The 27,672-nt window shown below is 55.7% G+C and overlaps 1 protein-coding gene across 1 annotated transcript; it reads left to right on the top strand.

Moving 5' to 3' along the window:
• DGAT1 (diacylglycerol O-acyltransferase 1) lies at positions 1-25,326 on the top strand. Its single transcript, XM_087706567.1, has 17 exons — positions 1-269; positions 6,142-6,229; positions 9,892-9,932; positions 11,895-11,980; positions 12,251-12,303; positions 12,394-12,499; positions 13,764-13,883; positions 14,002-14,076; positions 14,788-14,891; positions 15,660-15,698; positions 16,371-16,412; positions 17,583-17,627; positions 18,170-18,282; positions 22,404-22,469; positions 23,451-23,538; positions 24,038-24,100; positions 24,399-25,326. The coding sequence occupies exons 1-17, from the start codon at positions 100-102 to the stop codon at positions 24,543-24,545; spliced, it is 1,446 nt and encodes a 481-aa protein (XP_087562693.1). The 5' UTR covers positions 1-99; the 3' UTR covers positions 24,546-25,326.
• Positions 25,327-27,672: the final 2,346 nt, after the last annotated feature.

Below are 27,672 nucleotides of genomic sequence, written 5' to 3'. Positions count from 1 at the left end.
TCCTCCGAGGGGGCGGGGCCGGGCGCGCGGCGAGCAACGGACGGCCAGGAGGCGGAAGGCGCCGCGGGGCCCGCGCTCCCTCCGGCCGCTCCGACAGCCATGGGCGAGCGCGGCAACGGCGGCGTCCAGCAGCCCAGGAGGCGCACGGGGGTCGCGGGCGGAGGCGGCTCTCGGCAGACCCGCGGCGCAGAGGGAGAGGCCAGCCCGGCCCAGCGCGGCGCCGGGGATGGCGCGGACCCCTCCTCCTTCTCCTCCGACGCCGACTTCAGGTAGGGAGGCCCCCCGCCCCCCTGGAGGGAGACCCCCGCCCTCCCTGGCTGAGGGGGGGTCCTTCCAGCTGTTTCCACCGGGGGCGCCTGGCAAAGAGGGAGGGGGACCCCAATGCCCAGAATTCCCTCTTCCAGCTGTTAGGCTGCTCCAAACGGCCCCCTCCCCAAACTGCATGCGAGTCTATGCCTGCCCCCCCCTCCCCGGGTGCTGGGCTTGACCTTTTGCCCTTTGGGGTCAAGGCGGGGCAGGGTGAGGGTCCTTTCCCTTCACCCCCTCCCCTAGTGTGGGGCTGTGCTGCCCCACTTGCTCTCCCCCCCCCCCCCTTGGTTTCAAGGGGAGGGGGCTTAAGGTGTGGCTTTTCATGGGGCGGACACTGCATTTAGGGCTTCTGCATGGAGGGGGGTCTTAAACTGTTCCAACTGTTTTTGGGTGGGTGGGTGGGGGGCAAAAGTAGCCAGGGAGGTGAGAGTTTAGACCTCCAAGGTGGTTTTTCCTGGGCTTTGGGTTGGAGAGTTTTGAAGAAAAAATTGGGCAGCCACCTGTCTCAAATGGGCCATATAGGCTCTCCTGCTTGAGCAGGGGGTTGGACTAGAAGACCTCCAGGGTCCCTTCCAGCTCTATTCTGATCAAGAGTCAGGCTGTATTTTGGGTGTGTGTGTGTGTTCCTTCTTCCTGCCTTGCTCTCAAACCCAAAATTCTGCTCTGGGAGAGAAGCTTCCAAGTTGTAAAAGGGAAATAGAGAAAGGGGGGGGGGGAAAAACCCTTGGCGTTTTGCTGTTTGTGCCGCTAGAAACCGAGTTCCTCCTCTTTGGTGAGAGCCTGATTTGCCTGCGGTCGTTTGCGCGGAGTTCAAACCGCTCGCCCCGACCTCTCTTGCAACACAACCGTGCAGCCTTCCATGAAAGCTGGGTGTCACAAGGGCTTGACGGGAAGCTGACATGAGGCATGCGGTCTTTGCACCAGAAGTGGGAAGGGCCTTTGGACTTCCTTGCAAAAGGCGCACACACCCTCTCCCTGACCCCACTTTTACTCACTCTTCAGGTCCAGAGCATAGCAAGCGGCACGCCCTCGGAGAAACTCGACTGGGCTGTGTCATCAGTTTAGCAGGACAAAGGTGATCTGCCTTTCAACAGCAGCAGCTCCGCGGCTCCTCCTGACTTGGTTTGGGGGGGGGGGAGGGGAGGGAGGGCAGCTTTCTCCCGCTGTCTCCTGGGCCTGGGTCCCCTTCCCTGCCTTGCCAAGGGTCCGATCAATCTCTCTGGAGCTGCCCCGAAGGAGAGGCAGGGCTCACGCTCTTCTCCAAAGCACCCACAGGCAGGACGGGAAGCAACAGACGGACATCCCAAAGGGGCCTTTTCTCCCAAGAGGCCCCTGGACTTCCTGGTTTTTCTTTGAAGTTGTTTTGCTTCCCATCCAAGGAGCTTCTTCAGCTCTGACTGGATGGTGAGGAAGGGAAGGGTTGACGCTCCTTGAAAGGACCAGGTGTCTGCAAGGGGTATCAGTCCTTCTCTTCCCCACCAACCACGCCAGAGCTGAAGAAGCTCCTGGGATGAGAAGTGAAACCTCTTTCAAAGAGAAACCAGAAGATCCAGTTGGCTCCTGAAAAGACTTTTGTGGGCCCCCTGGCCTGGGTGACTGAGGGTCTCCATTCAACACATGGCAGCTAAATTTCCTGACCCAGGAGAACAGTGGAAGGGGTTAATTCCGGAGGTTGCGTATGCCTCCAACGCTGGAGGGTTTTAAGAAGGGATTGGACAGCCACCTGTCTGAAACGGTCCAGGGTTTCCTGCCTGAGCAGGGGGTTAGACTAGAACAGTGTTTCTCAACCTTGGCAACTTTCAGTCCTGTGGACTTCAACTCCCAGAATTCCCCCAGCCAGCTATGCTGGCTGGGGGATTCTGGGAGTTGAAGTCCACAGGACTGAAAGTTGCCAAGGTTGAGAAACACTGGACTAGAAGACCTCCGAGGTCCCCTTCCAACTCGGTTATTCTGTGCTCTGAACTTCCGCAGAGTTCAGGATCCTTGTTTTGGCTGAGCCGAGGGTTGGTGAGGCATTGGGGTGAATAATGGCAAACATTAATTCAGCTAGTGGCAGGGTAGGTGCTCTTCTGGATGGGCGTATCACGCTTGTCCTGTTCCTTCCTCCGTGCAGAAACTGGCTCCCTGGGCGAGCGTTTCTCTGGGCGAGGCGTTTGTTTTGGGAGAGCGGACTCTCCCACTTGGGGAGGTGCCCAGGCGGCTGCCACTGAACCGCAACCTCCACGCCCTGGCTGGCATAACACAAGTTGGCATAACATAGCTGATCCATTACCGGTGCCAGGAACAAATTGCACATTTCCGTAGGCTTTCCGTTTGGCAAGAGGCGATCTGGGTCTCTCCCAGGAGAGGATCCCTGAGGATGGGCTCCAGCCCCAGCCCCAAAGCTTCGGAAGGAGAAAACTCTGGATTGGATCCTGCAAGATTATCCTGGCACCCCGCCCATTTGCCATCTATTTATTATTGTGCCAGACTCAGACTCAGCCACGTGTCCCCTGGGTGTTCTTGTCCCCTGCCCTGGGGGAGACCCTGGGAGGGTCTCCTGTGCTTGAACAGCCCTGGAAAGCCCACACGGAGGAGGCTCAGCTGGGCTTTGACCTGTTGGGCTGGGCTTGGGCAGGGGGGGCAGAGTTTTGCAGCTCCCATTGCTGCTCCCACCCCTCTCTGTGTGCTGGGGCTGGAGGGGGCCTGTAATAGGAGCCCCCCCTCCCCCAAGTTTTCCTCCTGGCAGGGAAGGGGGCAGAAGCATGGGGGGGCCCTCCCTCTTCAAAGGAACCCTGATCTGCAGTTTTTCCCTTCTCGGGAATGTGGCTGGGAAGAGGGGGGGGGAGGCAGGGCTCCTTGCTCCCCTGGTAAACAGGCTCCCTCCTTCCACAGAGGGTTTGGGGCTTTAGCCCCAGAGCAAATTCTTCAGGCAGCAGAGGAGGCTCACATGAGACTGAGAGAAACATATGGCTCCAAAGTGACCCCAGGGCCTCCACTGGCTTCCCTGCTTAATGGTCCCTTAAGAAGGCCGTTTGGCTGGGTGGTTCTTCACCCTAGTTGGGGGGGGCGCTAAGTGAGCAGGCAAATAGTGGTGGGAGCAGAGGCTTCGGGGGGGGGGGGGGGGGAAACGCAAGGCCTTTTCCCTGCCGCCCTCTTCCCAGCTGCCTCCAAGGAGAGGCCCTTGAATCACCTAGGAGGGCAGTCAAGTCTGAGCCAGGCTCAATTGGGCCTTGAGTCAGGCTCCCATCTCTCACCCAGGGGTCTAAGCGATGGGGCAATCTCTCACGTGCCCTGGCAAGGCTTCTCCCCAGGGCTGGACGGAGGTGGGGCGTCTTTGGGGCCAGAGGTTGGGCACCGAGAGGCAAGGGAAGCCTTTGGAGCTGAGCAGGAACCGGTTTGGCTCCTCCTCACCAGGAATTGATGCACAGAGGAGCAGTTCTGCACCAATGGCCGCTTTCCAAAGTCCGGATCTTGGCCCGACGGAGGCTCCTGCGTGGCCCAGGTGGACTTTGGTTTTTGCTAAAGCCCACCTTGAAATGCCAGCTGTGAACAGCACCAGGGACATTGTGGCCCCCACAGGAGCTCAAAGAGTTGGGGGCCACGGGGTGTGCTGCGGGTGTTGGAGGTGTTCCTGCTTTGTGGGTGGGGGGAAATCCGCACTCGTTGCCCCCAAAGGGAGGAGAGGCCCTGAGTCCCAAAGGCAGCTGGGCTCCCTTGGCTTTTCCTCTCGAAGGCCTTTTGCTCCTCATCCAGGCAGCTTCTTCAGTTCACGAAGAACTGGAGGATGAACCGAAGAAGCTCCTTGGATGAGAAGCGAAAGGTCTTCAGAAGGAAAAGCCAAGGGGCCCAGCTGCCTTTTGGGCCAAGGCTGACCTGGAGGACGGAGAATCTCTCTGGAGTTTCTGCTGGGGCGTTTCCAGAGTTGGGCCTTTCTATAAAAGGACGTGCAGGAACCTGTTGTGGAAGTTTGTGCTCCTGCCTCACCTTTTCCTCTCCTCCTGCCCCCCCCTTGGGACAGGGAAGCCACAGACCCCTTAATGGAGGGGAGCCCTTCCACCCCGTCTGGAGCCCCCAATGTTTTCTTGGTCCTTGCAGGCACAAAGGGGCTGGCCAGGCATGAGGTCCCCAGGCCCCTCTTCCCCCTCGCTCACATCCGCTGGGGCTCCAAGGGCCACAAGTGGCTAGAGAGGGCTGTTGGGGGGGAAGCTGGGCTGCCCCCTGCCGGCTGGTCCAGAATGATTAATAGCTTCTGATTGACAGGATCCTTCAACCTGGGGCTGAAGGCTGAAAAGCGGAGGAGGAGGGTTGGCACACCTGGGTGTGGTGGGAAATTCCTCGAGTGAGAGCGGCTGGCAGAGACTTCAAAGTGGGTGGAGTCCGGTGAGAATCCGGTTTTTGACATGGGCAGAATAACAGAGCTGGAAGGGACCTTGGAGGTCATCTAGCCCAACCCCCTGCTCGAGCAGGGGAATCTATACCGTTTCAGACAAATGGCTGTCCAGTCTCCTCTGAAAAGCCTCCAGTGATGGGACACCCACAGCTTCCGAAGGCAACTTCGGTTCCCCTGCTTAATCCTCCTCTCTGTTTCAGGAAGTTTCTCCTTAATTCCAAGTTGCTTCTCTCCTTGATTAGTTTCCACCCATTGCTTCTTGCTTTTGCCTTCAGGGGCTTTGGGAAATAGGCTGAGCCCTTCTTCTTTGGATCAGCCCCCCCAGGTATTGGAAGCCTGCTCTCCTCTCCTTTTCATCCCACTTCCGCGTGTTTTGTCCTCCAGGCCCCCGTCCTCTTTGCTGCTCTTCTCTGCCCTCTTCCCAAAGCCTAACTTCAGAGATGGTCCTCACTTAGCAACGCCAAGGGGGCCGGCAGCTCAGCTGCTAGGCACAGTTTCTCATGACCCACCGGGACTTGTTCGATGTTCATTCTCCATGAACTCTGCTTGGGGCAAGGCAGTTGTGAAGTGTGCAAGTGGTGATTGTGTCGCTGTGGGTTGCTGTGAGGGGGGCGGAGGCAACGATTGATCGCAAAGACGGGGGTTTCTTCAGGTGTTTTCTAACTGAAGCACTTGCCAAATGAGGACTACCTGTTTAATTAGGGGGGGGGCGATGACAAGATAGCAGTATTCCAATTTTTGAGGGGCTGCCATAAAGAAGAGGGAGTCAAGCTATTCTCTAAAGCAGTGTTTCTCAACCTTGGCAACTTGAAGATGCCCAGACTTCAACTCCCAGAATTCCCCAGCCAGCATTCGCTGGCTGGGGAATTCTGGGAGTTGAAGTCCGGGCATCTTCAAATGGCCAAGGTTGAGAAACACTGCTCTAAAGCACCTGAGGGTAGAACAAGAAGCAATGGGCGGAAACTAATCAAGGAGAGAAGCAACTTAGAACTACAGAGAAACTTCCTGACGGTGAGGACAATCAACCAGTGGAACAGCTTCACTCCAGAGGCTGTGGGGGCTCCATCCCTGGAGGTTTTTAAGAAGAGACAGTGGTTTGTCCGGAGTGGTGTAAGGTTTCCTGCCTAAGCAGGGGGTTGGACTAGAAGACCTCCAAGGTCCCTTCCAGCCCTGTTATTCTGTATCCTCTTCTTGAGGCATCCCATATCTGGATTATCCCGCACTGAAGGCCGCCGATACAGCTGGAAAAATCCCCTCTGGCAGAAAATTGCTCTGGCACAACTGGGCCAGGGGGCACCGCTCCAATCAGAGGAATAACAGAGTTGGGAGGGACCTTGGAGGTCTTCTAGTCCAACCCTTTTGGAAATTTGGGGCTCCACTGAGGACGGGCTGTATTGGACTCCCAGTGTCCCACTTTGAAACGCAGCCTAACCTGTGGCTTCTTCCCCCCCCCCCTCCAGGTGTCACAAGCTGCAGGATTCCCTGCTCAGCTCCGCCAGCGGCTTCAGCAACTACAGGGGCATCTTGAACTGGTGCGTGGTCATGCTGGTGAGTAGCCCCTGCCATCGCCGGCCCTGATTCCTGGCTCGCTGCCCCTTGGCATCCCCGGGCGGCAGCTGCATTTCTTGGGCCTTGGGCCGCGAAAGCTGGCCTCCCGCCAGGCAGACACTCTCGGCGGCCACTTCGCAGCACAGAGAGGACATTGTGGTCTCAACAGCTCGGCAGCCTGGCCGCCTCGGCTTGGGTCGAGTGGCGGCTGGTGCTGGGATGGACGGACGGGCGGCTGGGAAACAGGCCACGGGAAAGAGTTTGGGGGGTTTCTGCGGCACTTCTGGCTTCTCGGGTGTGGTGGCTGAGGACATTATGGGTGACATACCCTCAGGGGTTGGGGGGGGTGGGGTCTTCCGAGCTTCTATTGGGGTGGGAAGGCTTTAGGTCTCCATGCTGCTGCCAGATGTTTCTCTGCTGTCTGGGGTCTGCAAACCCGGCCACTTCAAGAGGTGTGGACTTCAACTCCCAGAATTCCCCAGGCCAAGATGGTTGGGCATTCCTGGTCTGCTGGAGGGCTGCCCTGGTCCTCCCCCCTCCTCTTCTCCAAGCCTTCCACTTGTGAAGCTTCCTCAAGCGCATTTGCAGGGAGGAGGGTCAGTTCCAATCCAGAGGACCCCATATCTGGTTGCCAGAGGGCACAGCAAGGGAGGGCAGCTCTTAATGGGCCATTTCAGTGCCCACTGCGGCTCCTGAGGGCCTCTGGGGAAAAGCGGCTTCAGCCTCCAAGAATTTTGGGGGGGGAAGGCTCAATCCTGGAGCATGGGGGGGACATCCAGGCAGGTCCTCCATCTCGGGGGTCATTAAGGCCAACACAGGGGAGGGAGAACGGTGCCGGGAGCACCCTCCTGAGCTGTGACGGCTCCTGGCATCCAGAAGGCTGACCTCACGAAGCTGGCGTGACTGCAGGACAGACAGCCGCAGTGCTGGGCCGGCTCCCAAGGGCCGTCTGCACTGCAGATCTGCCTCTCCTGGATGGGGATCTGGTTGCCAGCTGCACCCGCTGGTGCACAGCTGCGCCAAGCAAGACAGTCTAAGTTGGCTTTTGCCAACTGGGCCAGGGGGCACCACTCGGGAAAAAGAGAAGAATAACCGAGTTGGCAGGGACCTTGGAGGTCTTCCATCCCAACCCCCCCCTGCTCAGGCAGGAAACCCTACACCAGTTAAGATAAATGGCTGTCCAGTCAGTCTCTTGCTAAACACCTCCAGTGATGGAAGCACCCACCACTTCTGGTGGCAAGCTGTTCCGCTGGTTAATTGTCCCCACTGTCGGGAACTTTCTCCTCCGTTCTAAGTTGCTTCTCCTCTTGCTTTTTTTGGTGCTTAGAGAAGAGTTTGACCCCCTCTTCTTTGGGGCAGCCCCTCAAATATTGGGAGGCTGCTATCATGTGCCCCCTTACTCCTCCTCTTCTCTAGACTGGCCACCCCCACTTGCTGCAGCCGCTCCTCCCGTGTTTGTTCATATTGAAACTGCCCCCCCTCAACATCTGTTCAGCCACAGGGACCCCCGAGAGGCCCTTGGGCCCCCTCTAAACAGAGGAGTGAGGAGCCAAGGTGGCGCAGTGGTTAAAATGCAGCACTGCAGGCTACTGCTAGATCAGCAGGTCAGCGGTTCAAATCTCACCGGCTCAGGGTTGACTCAGCCTTCCATCCTTCCGAGGTGGGTAAAATGAGGACCCAGATTGTTGGGGGCAATATGCTGACTCTCTGTAAACCGCTTAGAGAGGCCTGAAAGGCCTATGAAGCGGTATATAAGTCTACTGCTATTGCTATTGCTATTGCTATTCTGACAGCATCTTAAGGACACGGATTCCGCTCTTCCCGTTGCAGATCAGAGCTTTCTGAGGAAGTCCATACAGGTGTCCACCCTTGGCAACTTGTAAGACCTGTGGACTTCAACTCCCAGAATTCCCCAGCCAGCTAAGCTGGCTGGGGAATTCTGGGAGTTGAAGTCCACAGGTCTTAAAAGTTGCCAAGTTTGAAGACCTCTGAGGCTAGATGGCTGGGGAATTCTGGGAGTTGAAGTCCACAGGTCTTGGCAGTTGGAGGTGGCAGTCCCTTGCCGCGCTGGCTTCTTGACCTTCAACCAGGGTGTGGTGCTGCCTGGTGCCGCCGGCCCATCTGCCCTCCGGAGACCCAGCGATCCCTCCAAAGGTCGCCTCTGAGTTGGCTGCAGGATGAGTCAACCCACTGGGGGGGGAGGAGGGGGAGTCTAGAGTGTCCTTTGCTCTAGAAACTGAAACTGTGGGATGCCCTGCTGTGTCATTGCATGCCTGGCACGGCAAGGACCCTCCAGTGCCTGGGAGGAGCAGCCTCTCCCCCCTCTCCCCCACCCCCCGTTGCTGCAAGTTTTGATTCTGCAAGTTTTGAACTTGGGGAGAGCCAGCTAAGCAGGCTGGGGAATTCTGGGAGTTGAAGTCCACAAGTCTTAAAAGTCTTCAATTTGCCAAGGTCCCCCTGGTTTTGACCTGCCTGGCTCCGTCTGGACAAAAATTGAACAGAACTGCCATATTTTTTTGGAGTATAAGATGCATCTTTTCCCCCCCCAAAAGAGGGAGAAAATCTGGGTGCATCTTATGCACTGAACGCAGTATTTTTGGCCGCCCGAAACCGCTTCAAAAAAGGGACGTGCAGAGGGTTTGGGAGGCTACTCCTGGGGGCTGGGGAGGGCAAAAATGATCAGGAAATGGGCCGTTTTGGGCTCGTTTTTGTGTCCCCCCCCCCAGCACTCTACAAGCCTCCTAAAGGCTATGCATGCCCCTTTTTTTGGCAAAAAAACGGCCCCGTTTTTGCCGCCCCCTCCCCAGCCCCCAGGAGCACTTTGCAGGCCTCTCAAACTCTCTGCATGCCCCGTTTTTCACAAAAAAATCAGGGTTTGGGAGGTCTTCAGACTGCGAAAACTTTTTTTTTTAATTTACCTCTTCAAAATCTTGGTGCGTCTTATACTCTGAAAAATACAGGTGTGATCCCTTTGTATCAGTGGAGATGGAAAGTTTCCCCTTTTACGATTGCGGTGCTGATAAGCAAACTATTAAACGTATTGTGCAGGGCTGCCCCCTCTGTGCGTCCTCTGGGTCCCCAGAAGGTCTGCAGGAAGGAGGAGAGGAGATCGCCTGCAGGGCTCATCTGGACACCCAGTTCTGAGGATGTCCCTGCCGTCACCCCCAGTTACGACCATTGCATCATCTCCGTGGTCACATGATCAAAATTCAGATGCTTGGCAACTGACCGTTGTGTGGTGTGTGTGTGATGTAACCCCTTTTGGTGACCTCCTGGCCGGCTAAGCGAATGGGGAAGCCATGATTTAACAACTATGGGGGTTCCCTTGTCAACAGAGGGGGCAAAGCTGACTTAACAAGTGTCTTGCTTAATAACGGACGTTCTGGCTATCTGGATTGCTGTTCTTATCTACCACTACTTTCTTTTAGCCAAATGCTTGAAAATTATATCCTTCCTTTGTTTAAAAAAAATCATTCTTAGAGTTGTTAGCCACACCGGTCAACCTCGTCTGAAGCCTGTCCGGTGCAGGCCGGGTCCCTTCCTGGGGTTCAATCTGACCTTCGTTCTCCAGCTGCATGATCTCCCTGGGACCCAAGTTGAGCAGCCCCTTCCCCTCCCTCCCTCCCTCCCTCCCTGCCCTGACCGTCTTCTTTCCCTCCCAGGTCCTCTGCAACGCCCGCCTCTTCCTGGAGAACCTCATCAAGTAAGTGCCAGGATCTCTTCCTCCCTCAAGCCTTGCCAGGGGAGCCTCCCCCCCCCCTGCTCCCTGGCCTCTTCCCCAGGAGGGAGGGGCTCACGAGGGGACCACCGCTCGGGGGCCCCGTTGAGGTGACGGAGGGCAATAGGGCCCCCCTTTGCCCTTGGGTGCCAAGTCAGTTTAGGCAGGGCACGGAACCCACCAGAGTCTCCCTTCTGCAGCCTTGCTTGCCCTCAGCTTTAGCGGGGGTGGGTGGGTGGGTGGGTGGGTCTCTGTAGCCACTCAGGTAACTGCAGGGACCTCAATCCCTCCCCTTCCCCACCAGTTAGTCAGAACGGAAGATGCTTCTTGGATGGGAAGTGAAACATTTTCAAAGGGGGGGGGGGAAGCCCCTTTGGGGCAACCATGATTTGGATGATGGGGAGCCTCCATGGACATCTAACCACTGTATAAAGCAGTGAAGCTATTGGATAAAAGAGAAGGTGTTTGTTTACTGTCAGCACACGGGTACATCTCAAAAATGAAAATTCTCTTTCCTGTTTTCCCAAGAAACTATATATCTGCCCATATCTACATACATAACATCTGCTACACACATACATACTTAACACCCATACATATAGGTCCATGTATGTATTCATTAATGCAGTGTTTCTCAACCTTGGCAACTTGAAGATGTCCGGACTTCAACTCCCAGAGTTCCCCAGCCAGCGAATGCTGGCTGGGGAATTCTGGGAGTTGAAGTCCAGACATCTTCAAGTTGACAAGGTTGAGAAACACTGTCCTAACCACTGCTGGGGAATTCTGGGAGTTGAAGTCTGGACATCTTCAAGTTGACAAGGTTGAGAAACACTGTCCTAACCACTGCTGGGGAATTCTGGGAGTTGAAGTCCGGACATCTTCAAGTTGACAAGGTTGAGAAACACTGTCCTAACCACTGCTGGGGAATTCTGGGAGTTGAAGTCCGGACATCTTCAAGTTGCCAAGGTTGAGAAACACTGCATTAATCAGTACAGGATGGAAAGAGGAAGCTTGAGAGTCCACAAGGTTGATTCTCTGGGGAACAAAACTGCGACTGAATGGACTAGGAAAGGGGGTGTCCTCCCGCTCCGGCCCCTGCCCAGAGGGTCAGGCGAGGCCTGGTGGTCCTGCGGCCCCTGCGGCGATGCCAGCCAGGGTGCCAGGCTGGGAAGCTGCCTGGCGGTTTTCTGTCTCTGGCAGATGGGCAAGGGGGGTGCTGCCCCCCTGTGGCTCCTCATTGCTCTGCATGCCCTCCGTCTTCCCAGCAAAGCCGCCCTCTCTCCCCTTCCAAATTGAGATGACAGCTGGCTGGGGAATTCTGGGAGTTGAAGTCCACCGGTCTTCAAGTGGCCAAGGTTGGGCACCCCTGGTTTAGAGGCCGATGTGCTTCAGCCCCTCCACGGTGACCTCATAGTTTGCCCACTCCACTCAGGCCAAGTGCCACAGGACCATCAAATAGCTTTCTGCAACTCAGAAGGCTGGCTGCTCCCTTCCCCTACAGCGGGCAGAGTCCCAAGGGGGGGTGGGGGGACGACATTCGTGCAGTGCGTGGTGTGCATGCATCCCTCCCGTGGTAAAATGCAGGGTTGTGCCTGAGGTTTAAGCCATTCCCCACGGTCTGAAGATACGAAGGGCCTCCCAGCCCGTTCTTTAAGCCTGGGATCCTTCTCTACCCCTCCCTCACCCTTGGTTAATAATCTTGGAATCCTCTGGGGCAGATTTGGGGACGGGGAGAACTAGCACTGATGACGTTAGCTAGTTGGGTCATGAAACGTCTGCAGGAAATCAAGGAAGCTCAGAAAGCACCAGGGAAAATAGACAGGACTTTGCAGGGGGGGTGGGGGGGACTGACAGGCTGTCACATCTCACAATAGCAGTCATTCTCCCCCCCTCCCCCCCGCCCCGGTTCCAGTGAGCCTGCACCCAAGAAGATCCTTTATTTTCCAGGTATGGCATTCTGGTGGACCCCATCCAGGTGGTCTCCTTGTTTCTGAAGAACCCCTACAGCTGGCCAGCTCCATGCCTTATTATTGGTGAGTCCACTTGCCCCTTTTCTGTCCTTTGGGGTGGGGTGGGGGTGATGGTAGTGGGTTGTTACTGCCTCTGTATCGCTTGAACCCCTGAGACTTCGCTGGGGGAGGGCTTAGATCAGGGCCCTCTGGCGGGGCATGGAGAGGGCTAAGGGGGCCTTCCAGCTGAAGGGGGTTTAGGGGCGAGGGAAGCCTTTGGGGGAGCAGGGGTGGCCACATTCGAGTCCAGCTTGTCTGGGGCGGAGTCCAGCGTCCTTCTGCCTTCCTTTTCAGCGGCCAACGGCTTCGCCCTGGTGGCCCTCCACGTGGAGAAGAAGCTGGCAGCGGTGAGCAGGGGAGATGGGGTGGGGAAGAAGGGCCCAAGCCTTTGTTTGGGGGGGGGCCCTCTGATTACGCCCCTTTCCTTTGTGCTCCAGGGCTCCCTATCGGAGCGGAGTGGGACCGTCCTGCACACGTTCAACCTCTTGATGGTCTTGTGCTTCCCTGCCCTGGTGGTGCTGGCGGTCACCTCCATTACTCCAGGTGGGTCCTCCTCTCCTGCGATGGGCTGGGTGGGAGGTCTCGGGGCATCAGCTGTTCATGGAGGGGGCTGCGTCTTCCCCAGTTTCCTGCCAGCACGGTCAGACTTAAAGGCATAACAGAGTTGGAAGGGACCTTGGAGGTCATCTATTCCAACCCCTGCTGAAGCAGGAGATGGCCTAGACAAACGGCTGTCCAGTCTCTACTTAAAGACCTCTAGTGTTGGAGCACCCACAACTTCTGGTAGTAAGCAGTTCCACTGATTAGTTGTTCTCACTGTTAGGAAGTTTCTCCTTAGTTCTCAGTTGCTTCTCTCCTTGATTAGTTTCCATCCATGATTCCTTGCCTGGCCTTCGGGTGCTTTGGAGAATAGCTTGACCGCTTCCTCCTCTCTGCGGCAGCCCCTCCCTCAAACTATTGGAAGATGCTCTCCTGTCTCTCCTGGCCCTTCTCTTCCCTAGACCAGCCAGGCCCGGTCCCTGCAACCGTCCATCGTCTGTTTCCTTCCCCAGCCCCCTCCTCATCCCGGTTGCTCTTCCCCGCACTCCTTGTAGAGTCTCCACATCTCGTGACCAAACCTGGATGCAGGATTCCAAGTGTGGCCTTACTAAGGCTTTGTAGGGTGGTATTAGCACCTCCCTTGGTCTTGATTCCATCCCTCTCTTAATGCAGTTTAGGATTGCGTTGGCTTTTGGCTCCTGTTGAAATGATTGTCCTCTAGGACCCCCAAGATCCCCCCCTCGCAGTTGCTACTCTTGAGCCAGGTTCCACCTGTTGTATGCCTGTGAATTGGTTTCTTGTCACCTAAGCGTAAAAGTTTTAGGTTTCTCAGCATTCAACGTCCTTTTGTTGGGTAGGGCCCAGTGTCCAGGTCTGTTGGGACCCTTCTGTATCCGGAGCATCTTCTGGAGGGTGGGCTCATCTGAACGTTTGATGGGTTCCTGTTTGCCGAGGTCCTGGGAGGGTCGGGAGGGCCTCCAAAGCCGCCAAGCAACCCACGGGGCAGCTGCTGTCCTGCGTTCTGACCATCTGGGGCCGCCAGATGTTTGGGCTACTTCACTGTTGAGGAGGGAGGGAAGGATCTGTGGGGCTTCAGGGGCTGCTTCAGTGCTAAGGGAGGCCGTGGGCCTCTTCCTTTCAGCCTTCGGGAGGCCCCGAGTTCAGAGAGCTTCTCCCCCTCCGTCCTTCTGAGCGGAGTCCTGGATTCTTCACCACGAATTGCCCCACCTCAGAGCCCCTCACCCTTCTTTCCCATCTTCCTCCACAGTTGGGGCCACCTTTGCCCTCTCGGTCCACACCATCTTCTTCCTCAAGCTCTTCTCCTTCAGGGACCTCAACAAGTGGTGCCGCGAGAAGAGGGCTGCGAAGGCCGCCGGAGGGGACCCAGGTGAGCGTGGGGGGGGGCCCTCCTCTGAGCTGGGCTGGGAGGACATCCGGGGGGGAGGAAGAGGCTCTGCAGGGCAAGGGGGCTCTAGCTGGGTGACCACCGTCTCCTCCCCTTGCAGCTTCGGAGCCCCAGAAGGCCAACGGGAACGCAGCTCCACCAGAGGTGGCCTATCCAGACAACCTGACCTACAGAGGTGAGGGGGCGCGCGGGGGGTCGGGGGGGGGGCAGGAGGGGCTCATCCACTCCACTCCAGTTCATAAGAAAGACCCCTCCCACCAGGTCATTCTCTTGACCAACCGTGTTCTTTCCATCGGTCAGAATAGGGCTGGAAGGGACCTCGGAGGTCTTCTATTCCAGGGGTCTTCAAAGTTGGCAACTTTAAGACTTGTGGACTTCAACACCCAGAGTTCCTCAGCCAGCAAAGCTGGCTGAGGAACTCTGGGAGTTGTAGTCCACAAGTCTTAAAGGTGCCAAGGTTGGAGACCCCTGTTCTAGTCCACCCCTCTGCTCAAGCAGGAGACCCTGGGCTATTCCGGACGAATGGCTGCCCCCCGGTCTTTTCTTAAAAGCCTCCAGGGATGCAGCACCCACAACCTCCGGAGGGAAGCTGTTCCACTGAGTCAAAGGGACCTTGGAGGCCTTCTAGTCCAACCCCTTGCTCAGTGCGTATACCGTTTCCGTCCAGTCTCTTCTTAAAAACCTCCAGTGGTGAAATACCCACAACTTCTGGTGGGAAGCCCTTCCACTGCCCACCCCCCCAGCCTCCCCCAGCCCCCTCCCCTCAGGCTGGGCAGATGCGAAGTGAGTCTAGCAGGACCCAGTCTGGATGCCAACGTGGCCCCTGCCCTCTGCCTCTCCCCACGGCTCCCATTGAGGGTCTGTCCCCCCTCTCTCCGCCCTGCAGGCCTGTACTACTTCCTGCTGGCCCCGACTCTGTGCTACGAGCTGAACTTCCCCCGTTCCCCACGGATCCGGAAGCGCTTCCTTCTGCGGAGGCTCTTTGAGATGGTGAGCCTCTTTCCGGGGAAGGTCCTGGGTGGGAGGGGCTGGGGGCTCAGGAGGAGGAGGAGGAGGAGGAGGGGGGTGCTTTTCATGGGACGGGGGTGGGTGGGGGGGACAGCTAAGCCTTTTGATTTACGACACTTCGTAGTCACAGTGGCATGGAAAAAGTGGCGTGTGACCATTTTTCACGCTTAACGACCGTTGCGGCATCCCCGTGATTAAAATTCAGACGCTTGGGAACTGACTCATATTTATGACGGTCACATTGTCCCAGGATTCATTTGATGCACTTTTATGACAAGCAGCGGGGAGCCCAGATTCACTTACTAACAACGGCAGGGATTCCCTTAACAACGGTGGCAAGGAAGGTCGCGAAACGGAGCAAAGCTCACTTCCGCTTAGCAACGGAAATCTGGGGCTCAACCGGGGTCGTATGTTGAGGACTCCCTGTACTGATAGGCTGGGGGGGGGGCGCCTGTCACCTCCTCCGCAGGAGGCTCAGCCTAGAAGTGAGCTGCGCTGACCACGTTGGTCACTAGAGGTGCCTTGGTCATCTAGGCTGACCCCCCAGTGGCGGGAGGGGATTTCGGCCGGTCCCTCCTGCAGCCAGAGCGGGTCACCCTGGAGAGGCTGTGAGTCCAGGGAGGGCAGCTTCCGTGAGTTCCAGGCCAGAGTTTCTGGGGAAATGGTCCGATGGGCAGGAGTGGTTGGGCTGGAGCAGGGCTTGCTTGGCTGGTTGCCCTCACCCGGCCTTTCTTCCTCCTCCTCCTCCAGCTCTTCTTCCTGCAGCTGCTGGTGGGGCTGATTCAGCAGGTGAGTGGGGGTGGTGGGGGTGGTTCTGGGCCTCTCCTCCTCCCCTGTGATTCCAAGGGTGAGTCCTGGGACAGGTCTGCCTCTTCCCTCTCGTGAGGAGACCCAGCTCTTAGGAGACTCCTGGTGCACCCAGAGTGCAGGGGGGGGGGAGTGGGGCAGCTCCGGGGGAGGTTGCAGGATTGCCCCCTTCCCACAGATGGCGGCTGTGCCCTTCTGGGCTGAGGACAAGGCCCAGCTCTTAGCCCCACAGGGAGCCCTGCTGGGGCTTCTGGGTTACGGAGATCTGATCCTGACTACGGAGGAGTCTTCCCAACCTTTGGGGGAGGCCCCGGGGTGGGCTTCAGTGAGCCCAAGACCCCCGAGGCGTCCACAGGTGTTTGCCCTCTTGAAGGCTGGGGGGGGGGGCAGGACTGTCCCAGGCTCAGGAGGCCCCTCCCCAGCCCGGCTCCCTCTGAGTGGAGCAGAATGGCCCCTTCTGGTCAAGGCTGCTGGATCTGATGGGCCAGGATGGCTGGAATTCCTGTCCCTGTGAAGATGGGCCCCCTCAGCACCCCTTTCCCCTGCCCAAAGGCGTTTCGGGGCCCCAGGGCAAGAGAGGAGCCGCTCTCGGGGGGTTGGTTAGGCCGGGCAACCTGACCCATCCCTCAGCTGCCTCTGGTGTTCCTCTTCCAGTGGATGGTGCCCACGATCCAGAACTCCATGAAGCCCTTCCGGGTAAGTCCCGCCTTTCTCCTTCCCACCCTGAAGGTCCTTGGAGCACCAGGGACTAGAAGCTTCTGGGGATAAAGGAGAACCTTTGTAGCTCAGGGTGGAAACAAAAAGACCACAAAACACACACACACCCAAGTCAACACTCAGATAAGGCCAGAGTAACTCCAAGATTAAGGTTGGGCCATTGGTCAAGATGTGAAGGATACCCAACTCCAGTCAACAGCCCAAGCAAAGAACCTCCGAGGCCACCCTGAACCCCCTCCACCCCCCCTCCAACACGGACAGGGAAAGCCACTAGAATATGAAGTTTCTAGCCCTGGTGAAGTTCCCTAGTTTGGGCCATGAAACCCCTGCGTAAAATCAACCTCGGGGAACACCAAGGACCCCTGAGAAGCAGGTGTGTTTTGAGGGGAGGGTCTCTCTGTGGAAGACCCCCAAGGCAGAGACCCCTCCCCCTCCTCTCCTTAATGGCTTGTGATAAAGATAGCCCTGCTTTCTCCCACCTGGAGGACCCCACATCTGCCTCCTGCAGTGGGAGGGGGAGGCCCAACTTCTCAGCGGTGGCAAAGGAAAGTATTTTGAGCCCCACGTTGGCCCTTTCCCTCACCGGGTGCGCCGGGTGCCGTGAGTGCGCCGAGCAGCATGGCTCAGCTGTCATTTTTAACAGAGCAGCAGAGCTGGAAGGGAGCTGGGAGGTCTTCTAGTCCAGTGTTTCTCAACCTTGGCCACTTGAAGATGTCCGGACTTCAACTCCCAGAATTCCCCAGCCAGCGAATGCTGGCTGGGGAATTCTGGGAGTTGAAGTCCGGACATCTTCAAGTGGCCAAGGTTGAGAAACACTGTTCTAGTCCATCAAGCAGGGACCCCAGACCATTCCTGACCAACGGCTGGCCCAGTCCCTTCTCTAAACTCTCCAGTGTTGGAGCACCCACAGCTTCTGGAGGCAAATCCCAGGACTGCAACATCTGGAAATTTCAGCCGTTGCCATGCTGGCTGGGAAGTTGTGGAGGTTGAAGTTCACATGCCTGAAAGCCTGGGACGTTTGGGGGGGGGGGGCTCAGACCCTAATATTCCTCAACCAATTGGGAAAGATAGGTTGGGGGTGCGGTTGGGAGCGATGGGGGCCCGGCTGCCTTGGGCAAGGAGAAGGCTGAAGCCAGTCTTCCTTTGCAGGACATGGATTACTCCAGGATGATCGAGCGTCTCCTGAAGCTGGCTGTAAGTACCGCAAACGGCTGGCTGGGAATCCTGGGGGCTGTAGTCCTGATTGGGAAGGCAGGAGATGAGGCTCAGCTGGGAAGGGTGGTAGTGGTGGTGTGCAGGGTTGGGGGCCCAGACGCGTTCTGCTTCTTCGAAGGTAGGTTGGTAGCTCCAGTTCTGGGCCCACCTGCAGGATTGGGGCTGTCCACCCCCCGGAAGGCGCCTTTCAGGACAGCCTTAAGAAGGGCTCCATCCAAGGCCTGTCTAGATGGCCACTGGGGAAGCTCAACAGAAGCTCTTCCCTAAAGATGGGTGGGAATTGCCCTCCTTCGTCTCCGCTTCTGGTCTGACCAGGAAGTTGCTCCCGGGAGCTTCCTGGCTCCAAAGAGGAGGCCTCTCCGAACTTGGCCACTTTAAGGCTTGTGGACTTCAGCTCCCAGAACTCTTCACGCTGGCTGAGGGATTCTGGGAGTTGAAGTGGCCCTGTTTGGAGAGCCCTGCTCCAGAGGGACCCAAGGCCGGCACCCATGGGCCTCCTTTGCCTCCTCCCTTCTCCCCAGGTCCCCAATCACCTCATCTGGCTCATCTTCTTCTACTGGTTCTTCCACTCCAGCCTGAACTTCATAGCCGAGATCTTGCAGTTTGGCGACCGGGAGTTTTACCGGGACTGGTGGTGAGTTGGCGGCTGGTGTGTGTTTGTGCAAATGGGCCACTTGGGGGGTTTCCTACATCTCGGCACATGGTCCAAACTGATCGGAGTGACACTGGATCCCTTGGATTACGGTAGCCTCCGAGCCTTTAGCCAAGGTGGCAAGCAAATTCCTTTGGAGACAATCCCCTAAATTGGCTACGGTATATAGGACAATGTCAACCATTCAGAATAGAGCTGGAAGGGACCTTGGAGGTCTTCTAGTCCACCCCCCCTGCTCAAACAGGAGATGCTGAGCCATTTCTGACAAATGGTTGTCCAGTCTCTCCTTTAAAACCTCCAGGGTTGCAGCATTCACAACCTCTGGTGGCAAGCGGTTCCACTGGTTCATTGTCCTCATATACATGAAACCGCTGGGCGAGATCATTCGGAGGCACAGGATAAAATACCATCAGTATGCGGACGATACACAGCTGTATCTGTCCGCCCCGTGCCAACTCAATGAAGCGGCGGACGTGATGAACCGGGGTCTTGAGGCTGTCAAAGACTGGATGAGAGCTAACAAACTGGTGCTCAACCCGGAAAAGACCGAGTGGCTGTTGTGTTTCCCTCCCAACAATTTGGCTAATGTTCCATCAATCAGGCTGGGGGGACAAAATTTATACCCCTCAGACAGGGTCCGCAACTTGGGAGTCCTCCTGGACCCACAGCTGAGTTTTGAACATCATTTGTCAGCTGTGACCAGGGGGGCATTTGCCCAGGTTCGCCTGATGCGCCAGTTGCGGCCCTACCTGAACCGGGAGGCCCTCACAACAGTCACTCGAGCCCTTGTGATCTCCAGGCTGGAATACTGCAATGTGCTCTACATGGGGCTGCCCTTGAAGAGCATCCGAAGACTTCAGCTAGTCCAGAATGCGGCCGCGCGAGTGATCGTGGGCGCACCACGGTTTGCCCACATAACACCGATCCTCCGCGAGCTGCGCTGGCTACCTGTTGATCTCCGGGTGCACTTCAAGGTCCTACTTACCACTCACAAAGCGCTCCATGGTAGTGGATCTGGCTATTTGAGAGACCGCCTTCTGCCAATTACCTCCCTGCGTCCCATCAGATCGCACAGGGTAGGCCTCCTCCGAATTCCATCCGCCAGTCAGTGCCGACTGGCGACTACGCGGAGGAGAGCCTTCTCAGTTGCAGCTCCGACGCTATGGAACAATCTCCCTGTGGAGATCCGCACCCTCACCACCGCCCAGGCCTTCCGCACGGCCCTTAAGATCTGGCTAGCCCGTCAGGCCTGGGGATAAAAAACCTTAGTTCGTCCCCTCCCGAATGATGAATGAATGTTGTGCTCTATTTTTAATATTATGTATTGTCTTATGTTTTTTTGTCTTTGTATCCCCTTTCCCGTGCTTTGTAAGCCGCCCTGAGTCCCCTCAGGGAAAAGGGCGGCCTATAAATTATAATAAACATTCCAAATATTCTAAATATTCTCACGTTCAGGAAGTTTCTCCTTAGTTTTAAGTTGCTTCTCTCCTTGATTAGTTTCCATCCGTTGTTTCTTGTCCTGCCTTCCGATGCTTTGGAGAGTAGGTTGGCCCCCTCCTCTTTCTGGAAGCCCCTCAAATATTGGAAGAGGGCTCTCGTGTCACCATCCCTGGTCCTTCCTGCAACCGTTCCTCATGTGCCTTTCCCTCTCGCATTCAGTCACTCAGAAGAGAGCTGGAAGGGACCTTGGAGGTCTTCTAGTCCAGTGGTCCCCAACCCCCGGTCCGCGGACCGGTGCCGGGCCGTGGAGTACCTGGCACCGGGCCGCGCAGCGGCCGGGGGCCATGATCGCTGCAGCGGCCGGGGGACATGATCGCTGCAGCGCAAAGGCTCCTGGGCCGTGCGCAAAAGCTCCTGGGCCGTGCGCAAAAGCTCCTGGGCCGTGCGCAAAAGCTCCTGGGCCGTGCGCAAAGGCTCCAGGGAAGAGAGCCCCGCGCAGGTACGCAATCAATGTGTCATCGCGAACAACGCCCCCCCACCCCTGCGCGCGCTCAGCGGGCCACGGTAAAATTATCAAAGGCTGACTGGTCCGCGGCGATAAAAAGGTTGGGGACCACTGTCCACCTCTCCTGCTCAAGCAAGAGACCCTGCCCCATTTCAGTGGCTGTCCAGCCCAGTCTCTTCTTTTTTATTGAAAATTTTAAAAAAAGGGCTTTTACAAATATTTACCTCCCCTCCCCCACCCTCTCCCCAAACCCAACCCCCCCAACCTCCCCCCCAACTTCCCAGAACAAATACAGGGTATAAATCTTTAACAAAGATGTTCTAAAATAAACTTAAAGAAAGTTAGTATCATCTTTCATTTGAGCTTTAACTCCTTTTGTTAGGCTAACTCTAAACAGATTATCTCATTCCTCGCTTTTTCAGTCATAAGCTATCTGGAATTTCTTAGTCCCATATTTATTTTGAATATAGTCAATCCATCTTCTCCACTCCAGTCTATATCTCTCATTTGAGTGATCCTTGAGATATGCCGATATTTTAGCCATCTCGGCTAAGTTTGTAACTTTTAATGTCCATTCTTGAATAGTAGGCAAATCTTCCTTCTTCCAGTATTGCACCACCAACAGTCTTGCTTCCGTTATTAAATGCAAAATCAAGTTAGTCTCTATAACAGTATAATCAGTAGTTATACCTAACAGAAATAACTGAGGGGTAAACTTTATCCTTTTTTTAAGAACATTTTGCATAATCCACCATATTTTTATCCAGAATGCCTTAACCTTTTGGCAGGTCCACCATATATGGTAATATGTAGCATCAACACAATCACCTCTCCAGCATTTAGGTTGGACCGAACTCATAACTTCTTCTGACAATTCCTTAAGAGCAACAGAGATCTTTTCCTGTATTTTAATTTCCATCGCAGCTGCATGATTTTTTAAAGCCTCAGTTAAAGCCTCACTTAATTCTTTTTGCAGTATTTCTGGAGTCAAAGGTTCCCCAGCAGGAGTAGGAGGGGGCTGGGAGGGGAGTAATGACTGTAATTTAGATGCCAGAGCAGGTGAACTGCGCCCGCTTTTCGAGGCATTGATTTTTTTCTTAGAGGCCATTTCTCATTTAATCTTCTCCTGCACCCAGTTACTAAATCCAGGCAAGCCGCTTGTTCCAGTAAACACTATGTAGTATAGTAATAAATCACCACTGATTTAATGATCTTTAGATGGTCTTGAACTCTATAATAGTTTAAGCTCCGTGAAAATCTGTAACATCACAGCATAACCGCCCCTACAAAGCTGTTCGGCGACATCTTTGTCTTTCTGCCAGGTAGTTTATCAGAAGGAATTTTTAAAAAATGGAGTTAAAGTCTGTAATACATACAATTAGAGGTTCTCCGGTATCTGTCTGCCCATGTTGGAATCCGGTGTAAATCAATCATTGAGCTGAGGGTGGACGTATGCCTTCGTTCCGCAAAAAGGCAGAAAAAATCCTTGACGCGGAGAATTCACTGAGTTATAGGGCGGCTCTCACACCTTCCACGTCCCAGATTTATGTTCTGGGGGAGGTTGAATGGAGCACTTCCCAAACACAGCTTCTCACCTCTCCTTCTATGCCCGAAGGAGAGGTAATCAAGCTGTCAAACAGTTGATGGATGCTGTTTAGACAGCTTAACGCAGCCAAGGGTCCGGAGCTGTTAAAAACGAAACAACTCCTTCACGTAACGCCCAAACTGGAAGCCCGGCCCAGTCTCTTCTGAACAGCCTCCAGTGATGCAACGTCCATAACCTCTGGAGGGAAGCCCTTCTACTGGTTAATTGTCCTCCCTGTGAGGAAGCTTCTCCTTAATTCCAGGTTGCTCCTCTCCTTGGTTAGTTTCCCTCCATGGGTTCTTGCCCTGCCTTCAGGTGATAGCTTCAACTGTCCCCCCACCCACCACCTCCCCTTCCCCTGCCCTCAAGGGCTTCGTAGGCCCACTTTGTCTCCGAGAGCGAGGGCTCCAGATCGTGGGAGACCCCCAAAGGGGAGGAGGGGTCTTATTGGAAGGGAACCGGTCTCTGTCCAAAAGAGAGGGGGGGGAGGCTTAGGAGCATAGAGACGCACATTCTCCCCCTAGACCGGCCGTCCTCCCCCAGGCCCCCTCTGATCCCACTGCCTTTTCACAGGAACGCGGAGTCGGTGACGTATTTCTGGCAGAACTGGAACATCCCAGTCCACAAGTGGTGCCTCAGGTAGGACACGTCAGCACAGGCAGTCCCCGACTTACGACCGTTGGTTTAGAGACTGTTCGAAGTTAACCCTGTGACCGGGTTCTCACAGTTACGACCATTGCAGCAACCCTCTGGTCACGTCATCCAAATTCGGGTGCTTGGCCACTGGCTCGTACTTATGACGGTCGCAGTGATCCCCTTTTGCGAATGGGGAAGCCCAATTCCCTTAACGGCTGTGGGAAAGAGAGGTCGTGAAATGGGGCAAAACTCACTTAACAAACACCTTGTGCAGCAACGGGAATGTTGGGCTCCAACATTGTGGTCATACGCCGAGGACTCCCCGGAGGGTGGAAGGTCTGGGTGGGGAAGAGGAGGAGGAGGAGGAGGAGAAGGAATCCTCTTTCAGCCCCAGGAACGGGAGGGGGGGCCCTTCCTGCACAGGGGTTGCTTCTGAGGCCAGGTCCCCCCACCCCCCCTGCTTGGAGGCAGCCTCCCTCCGGCCCCTTTTATCCGAGGAGGACGGGGGTCTGCCCCTCGGGAAGCCAGAAGACTCCCCTTGGCCTGTTTCCCCTCCCTCTCTGGGTGGAAGGAGGGAGGCCTCTGGGCCCAGCTGGCATGGCTGAAGTGGCTCATTGCCCGGGCCGGCGGTCGGCCTCCTCCTTGGGGCAGAAGCTTCCCTGCCCACTCCACCCTGCTTGAGCCTGGGCTGCCAGGCTGTCTTTGAGACGCCAGCCTCAGATCTTCTCTACGGCGGGGCTCCCCAACCTTGGCAACTTTTAAGCCCGGAGGACTTCAACTCCCAGAATCCCCCAAAGTCCGCCAGGCTTCAAGCTGCCCTGCCCAGCTGACTCTTCCTAAGTCCAAGCAGGGAAGGGTGCCCGGGTGACGCCCAGAGGTCCCTGAGGTCGTGAGGGGAGGAGGGGCTTGGGGAGGCAGCCGGCTCCTCCCGCTCTTCCTCCTAAGGGTGGCCTCTCTTTCCCCCCCCCTCTGTGCTTTCCCCAGGCATTTCTACAAGCCCATGATGAAGAGGGGGGCTGGGAAGTGGGCAAGCCAGGTGGCCGTCTTCCTGGCTTCTGCTTTCTTCCATGAGGTTAGTCCTTCTCGCTTCTCTCCTGCACCGACCGACACAAGCCGAAAGGAACCCAGGGGTCTCCGGGGGGTTCTTGCAGGCGATTCATGACCCAAACAGGGTCCGTGACCAGCGCTAGGGATATTCCCTGGTTTGGCTCCCGAGACGTCTGGAAGAAACCCCCCCAAACTCACAGAGCACCAAGGACCCCACAGGCCTCCTCCCTCCTCTTCCTCCCTCCTCTTCCTCCTCCTTCCTCTTCCTCTTCTCTTTCCACTTCCTCCTCCTCCCCTTCCCTCCCTCCTTTCCAGCAAAGACTTTTAAATAAGAACTGAACCTCGTTTTGGCGGGTGCGGGGGTGTCCCTTTAGCCCCCACATGTCCTCTTTTCCTGGGCTCCGCCAGGGTCTCTTAAGAGACCAGGCTGGCGGAGATAAACCGACCCCTCTTCCCACGAGAGAGAGAGAGCCCCCTTTGCGTTGGAGCTGATTTCCCCATTTCTCTTCCCCTCCCCCTGGCAGTACCTGGTGAGCGTCCCCTTGAAGATGTTCCGGCTGTGGGCGTTCATGGGCATGATGGCTCAGGTGAGATCAGAAAGCTCAGGAGGCTGTGGGTTTTCCCCCACGGAAGGGGCCTGGGCTGCCTTTCCAGCTGGCCTGAGAGCCTTGCCACCCGGGGTCTCCAACCTGGGCAACTTTAAGCCTGGCGGACTTCGAATTCTGGGAGTTGAAGTCCGCCAGGTTTAAAGTTGCCCAGGTTGGAGATCTCTGCTTTGGACAAACCTCAGGGCTGTTGCCTCCCCGACCCCCAGCCCACCCCTGTCCCTCTCCTCCTGCTCTCCCCCCCCGCCCCTCCTGCAACTGGTCTCTTCCCCGTGCCCAGATCCCCTTGGCCTGGTTCGTGAGCCGCTTTCTCCGGGGCAACTACGGGAACGCAGCGGTGTGGATGTCCTTGATCATCGGTCAGCCGATCGCCGTCCTCATGTACGTCCACGACTACTACGTGCTGAATTACGAAGGGAGCCAGTGAGAGAGACTCTCCGTCCTGCCTCTCCCTCCTGAGGATCAGCCGGGGGGGGGGGGGCAGCCTCCTCCCTCCGGCCTTTTCTGCTGCCTCCCTGGAGGCCCAGACCCACTGAGGGCACCAGCCCAGGGAACGAAGGCGATTCTCCTCCGGAGTGTGTGTGTGTGTGGAGAGGCAGCCTCACGTGTGTTATCTTGTCTGTGTGTGTGTGTGTGCGTGCGCGTGGTGGTTGCCTATCCGTTACTCTTGAGTCCGAACATATTGGATCGATGCAATAACGTTCCTGGTGCCCGAGTTTTTAGCTGGTCCTCTGGCAGGATTTGGTCCCTTGAGCCGTTGCCTTCCATCTGTGCAATAGAGGACTGATGCCAAGCGTGCCTGGCAGGGCAGAGGGAAGCCGGGCCACTCAAGACGGGCGGGCAAAGGCGGCTGCCTCCCTGGCACTTTAGAAGGACTCAGGTTCATTTGGGGGCCTCGCCAGCCCCATCAGCGGGTGAGAGCAGCCCCCTCCCTCCGCTCTGCCGTCTTTCTCAGGCCGGCCTTTCCCAGGACCAGGCTCCTCTTGGCCCCTCCGTCCTGACGCAACTGGGGCCGAGCTCTGCACAGCCATGGGGCCCTTTGGGGGAGAGGCCCCTGGGACTCTGTCCGGGAGGCAGGAGCCGTGTCCGATTCCTGGGGTGGGGGTGGGGGGCTCTGTGGCTCGGCCCCATTTTTGTCAACCCTTTTTAAAGAGTTTGCAGAATTTATTCTGCCCGGTACAAAGTGAATAAAGCATATTTTCAAAAGGTTTCTGCGTCTGCGTGGTGGCAGCGGGGGAGACCCCCTCCAGGGAAACCAGCCAGAGGGTCCCTGGGGAGGGAGGGAGGGAGGGAGGGCTCTAGTGAAGGTCAGTGGGTCAGCCTACCTGAGGGTGGAGCTGGAGGCATTTGCTGCGGATAAGACAGGAGGGGAAAAATAGGAAGCGGAAGCAGAAGTGCCCAAGCTTGGCAACTTTTAAGTCCTGTGGACTTCAACTCCCAGGGTTCCCCAGGGCTGTCCTGAAACATGGGGTCTGAGCAGGCCTGGGAAGATGCAAAGTTTGGGGCAAACCCCGGGTTTTTCCTCCGCCTGGAGAGTCTCTCGGCAAGGCCACCTTTGGGGAGAGCCCGAAGCTGATGGCCGAGGAGAACAAGGTGACCCAGGAGAGCAGAAAAACCGCTTCTCCACCTCCATAGTTATTTGCATCCCCCCCTTTATTGTTTTTATAAATAACTCAAGGTAGCAAACAAAGACCACACTCCTCCCCCCACCTATTTTCCTCACCCTCTGAGGAACAACCACCTTGCGAGGTGGGTTGGGCTGAAGAAAAGGGTCACCTAGCCGGATTTCATGGCTAAGGCAGCCTGATAACCACTAGGCCAAATGGTAGCATTTTACACACATTGACTAGACAGAGAAGAGCAAGGCGGATGATGAGGGGACTGGAGGCTAAAACATGATGGAACGGTTGCAGGAACTCTGCCTGGCTAGTCCAGTGAAGAGAAGGACCAGGGGGGACAGGAGAGCATCTTCCAAAAGTTAAGGGAGGGGCTGCAACAAAGAGGAGGGGGGTGCATCAAGCTATCTTCCAAAGCACCTGAAGGCCAGAGAAGGATCAATGGATGGAAATTGACCAAGGAGAGATTCAGCCTGGAAATAAGGAGGAATTCTCTGACAGGGAGAACAATCAACCCATGGAACAGAAGTTGCCTTCGGAAGTTGTGGGAGCTTCATCCCTGGAGGCTTTCAAGAAGAGACTTCTTCAATTCAATTTTTAAAACAATGAATGCACTTGGATACTGTTGCTTTTTTTCTTTTTCTTTCTTTTTTTTTTCTTTTCCCTAAAATTTTTTTTCCTTATAATTTTAGTGTAAATTACAAAATGAATAGACCAATGAATAGTAAAAATACACTGAAGTGAGGAGTAGAGGGAAAGAAGAGGGAGGAATGAAGAGGGAGTGAGAAGGGAATGTAAGGAGGGTGAGATGGTGGGAAGGGGAGAAAGGAATGGTTGAGGGGGAGGGGAAGTAGAAGAGGGGATTGTTGGAGGGGAGAAATGAAAGTTGGAGGGGTAGAAGAAAGGGTGTATGAAGGATAGAAGTGTTATGAGTTGTATTTATTGCTCTTTTTTTTAAACTGCACAGTATTTAAGTGATTGTATAAAGGAAAATGAAAATGAAATAAAAATGTTTGAAGAAAAAAGAAGAGACTGGACTGCCATCCGTCAGAAAGGGTGTAGGTAGGCCTGCTTGGGCATGGGGTTGGACTAGATGGCCTACAAGGTCCCTTCCACTTCTGTTAATCTGTGTCTTGGACAGCTATTCCCCTAGTTCAGTGTTTCTCAACCTTGGCAACTTGAAGATGTCCGGATTTCAACTCCCAGAATTCCCCAGCCAGCGAATGCTGGCTGGGGAATTCTGGGAGTTGAAATCCGGACATCTTCAAGTTGCCAAGGTTGAGAAACACTGAACTAGTTACTTCTGAAGCTACTTGGCTAGCCTTTTCTTGTTCAGGCAGACTATTCAGATGGCTGACAAGCCATTCACTCATTGCTGATTCTAGGTTACCTACTGTATTAAATACAAAGGCCAGTCTAGAAGAAAAAATAATTATAATAATGGCTGGGCTATGATAAAAGAAATCACGGTTTCAGGCTTTGCTTTACTAGGCAAGATGTTAAGATGAGGAGCAAGGGTGATTCAGGTTCACTCAAAGTGGAGATTATAGCCGAAGACAATCCTCCTTCCTATCACCTGGGTCTCCGGCTTGAGCAGGTTTCAGCTCCCAGAATCTCCCCCTCCCCCGCAGTCCCCCATGCAAGGCTGCCCCCCTCAACTCGTGGCCCTTTTGGGCTCCTCCCAGCTACACCAGGAACAAAGCAGAATCACAATGGAATAGGAATAGAATAGAATTCTTTATTGGCCAAGTGTAATTGGACACTCAAGGAAGTTGTCTTTGGTGCAGATGCTCTCGGCGTGCATAAAAAGGCAGGATACGTTCCTCAAGAATCGTAAGGTACAACACTTAATGATAGTCCTAAGCAATCAGGAAACAATGTCAATATAAATCATAAGGATACAAGCAACAAAGTCCCAGTCCTGCAGTCATAGGTAGG

The sequence above is a fragment of the Thamnophis sirtalis genome, unplaced genomic scaffold (genome assembly GCF_051295495.1).
Source record: "Thamnophis sirtalis isolate CommonGarterSnake01/CBP01778 unplaced genomic scaffold, rThaSir2_p1.2 scaffold_2, whole genome shotgun sequence".
Lineage (NCBI taxonomy): Eukaryota > Metazoa > Chordata > Lepidosauria > Squamata > Natricidae > Thamnophis > Thamnophis sirtalis.
This window is presented reverse-complemented; position numbering and strand designations above follow the sequence as displayed.

What these genes read in the sequence shown, in the direction of transcription:
- DGAT1 (XM_087706567.1), top strand. Translation starts at nt 100, where the DNA reads ATGGGCGAGCGCGGCAACGGCGGCGTCCAGCAGCCCAGGAGGCGCACG. An exon ending in ACTGGTGCGTGGTCATGCTG is followed by an intron (nt 6,230 to 9,891) that starts GTGAGTAGCCCC and finishes TTTCCCTCCCAG; the next exon opens with GTCCTCTGCAACGCCCGCCT. An exon ending in GAGTTTTACCGGGACTGGTG is followed by an intron (nt 18,283 to 22,403) that starts GTGAGTTGGCGG and finishes GCCTTTTCACAG; the next exon opens with GAACGCGGAGTCGGTGACGT.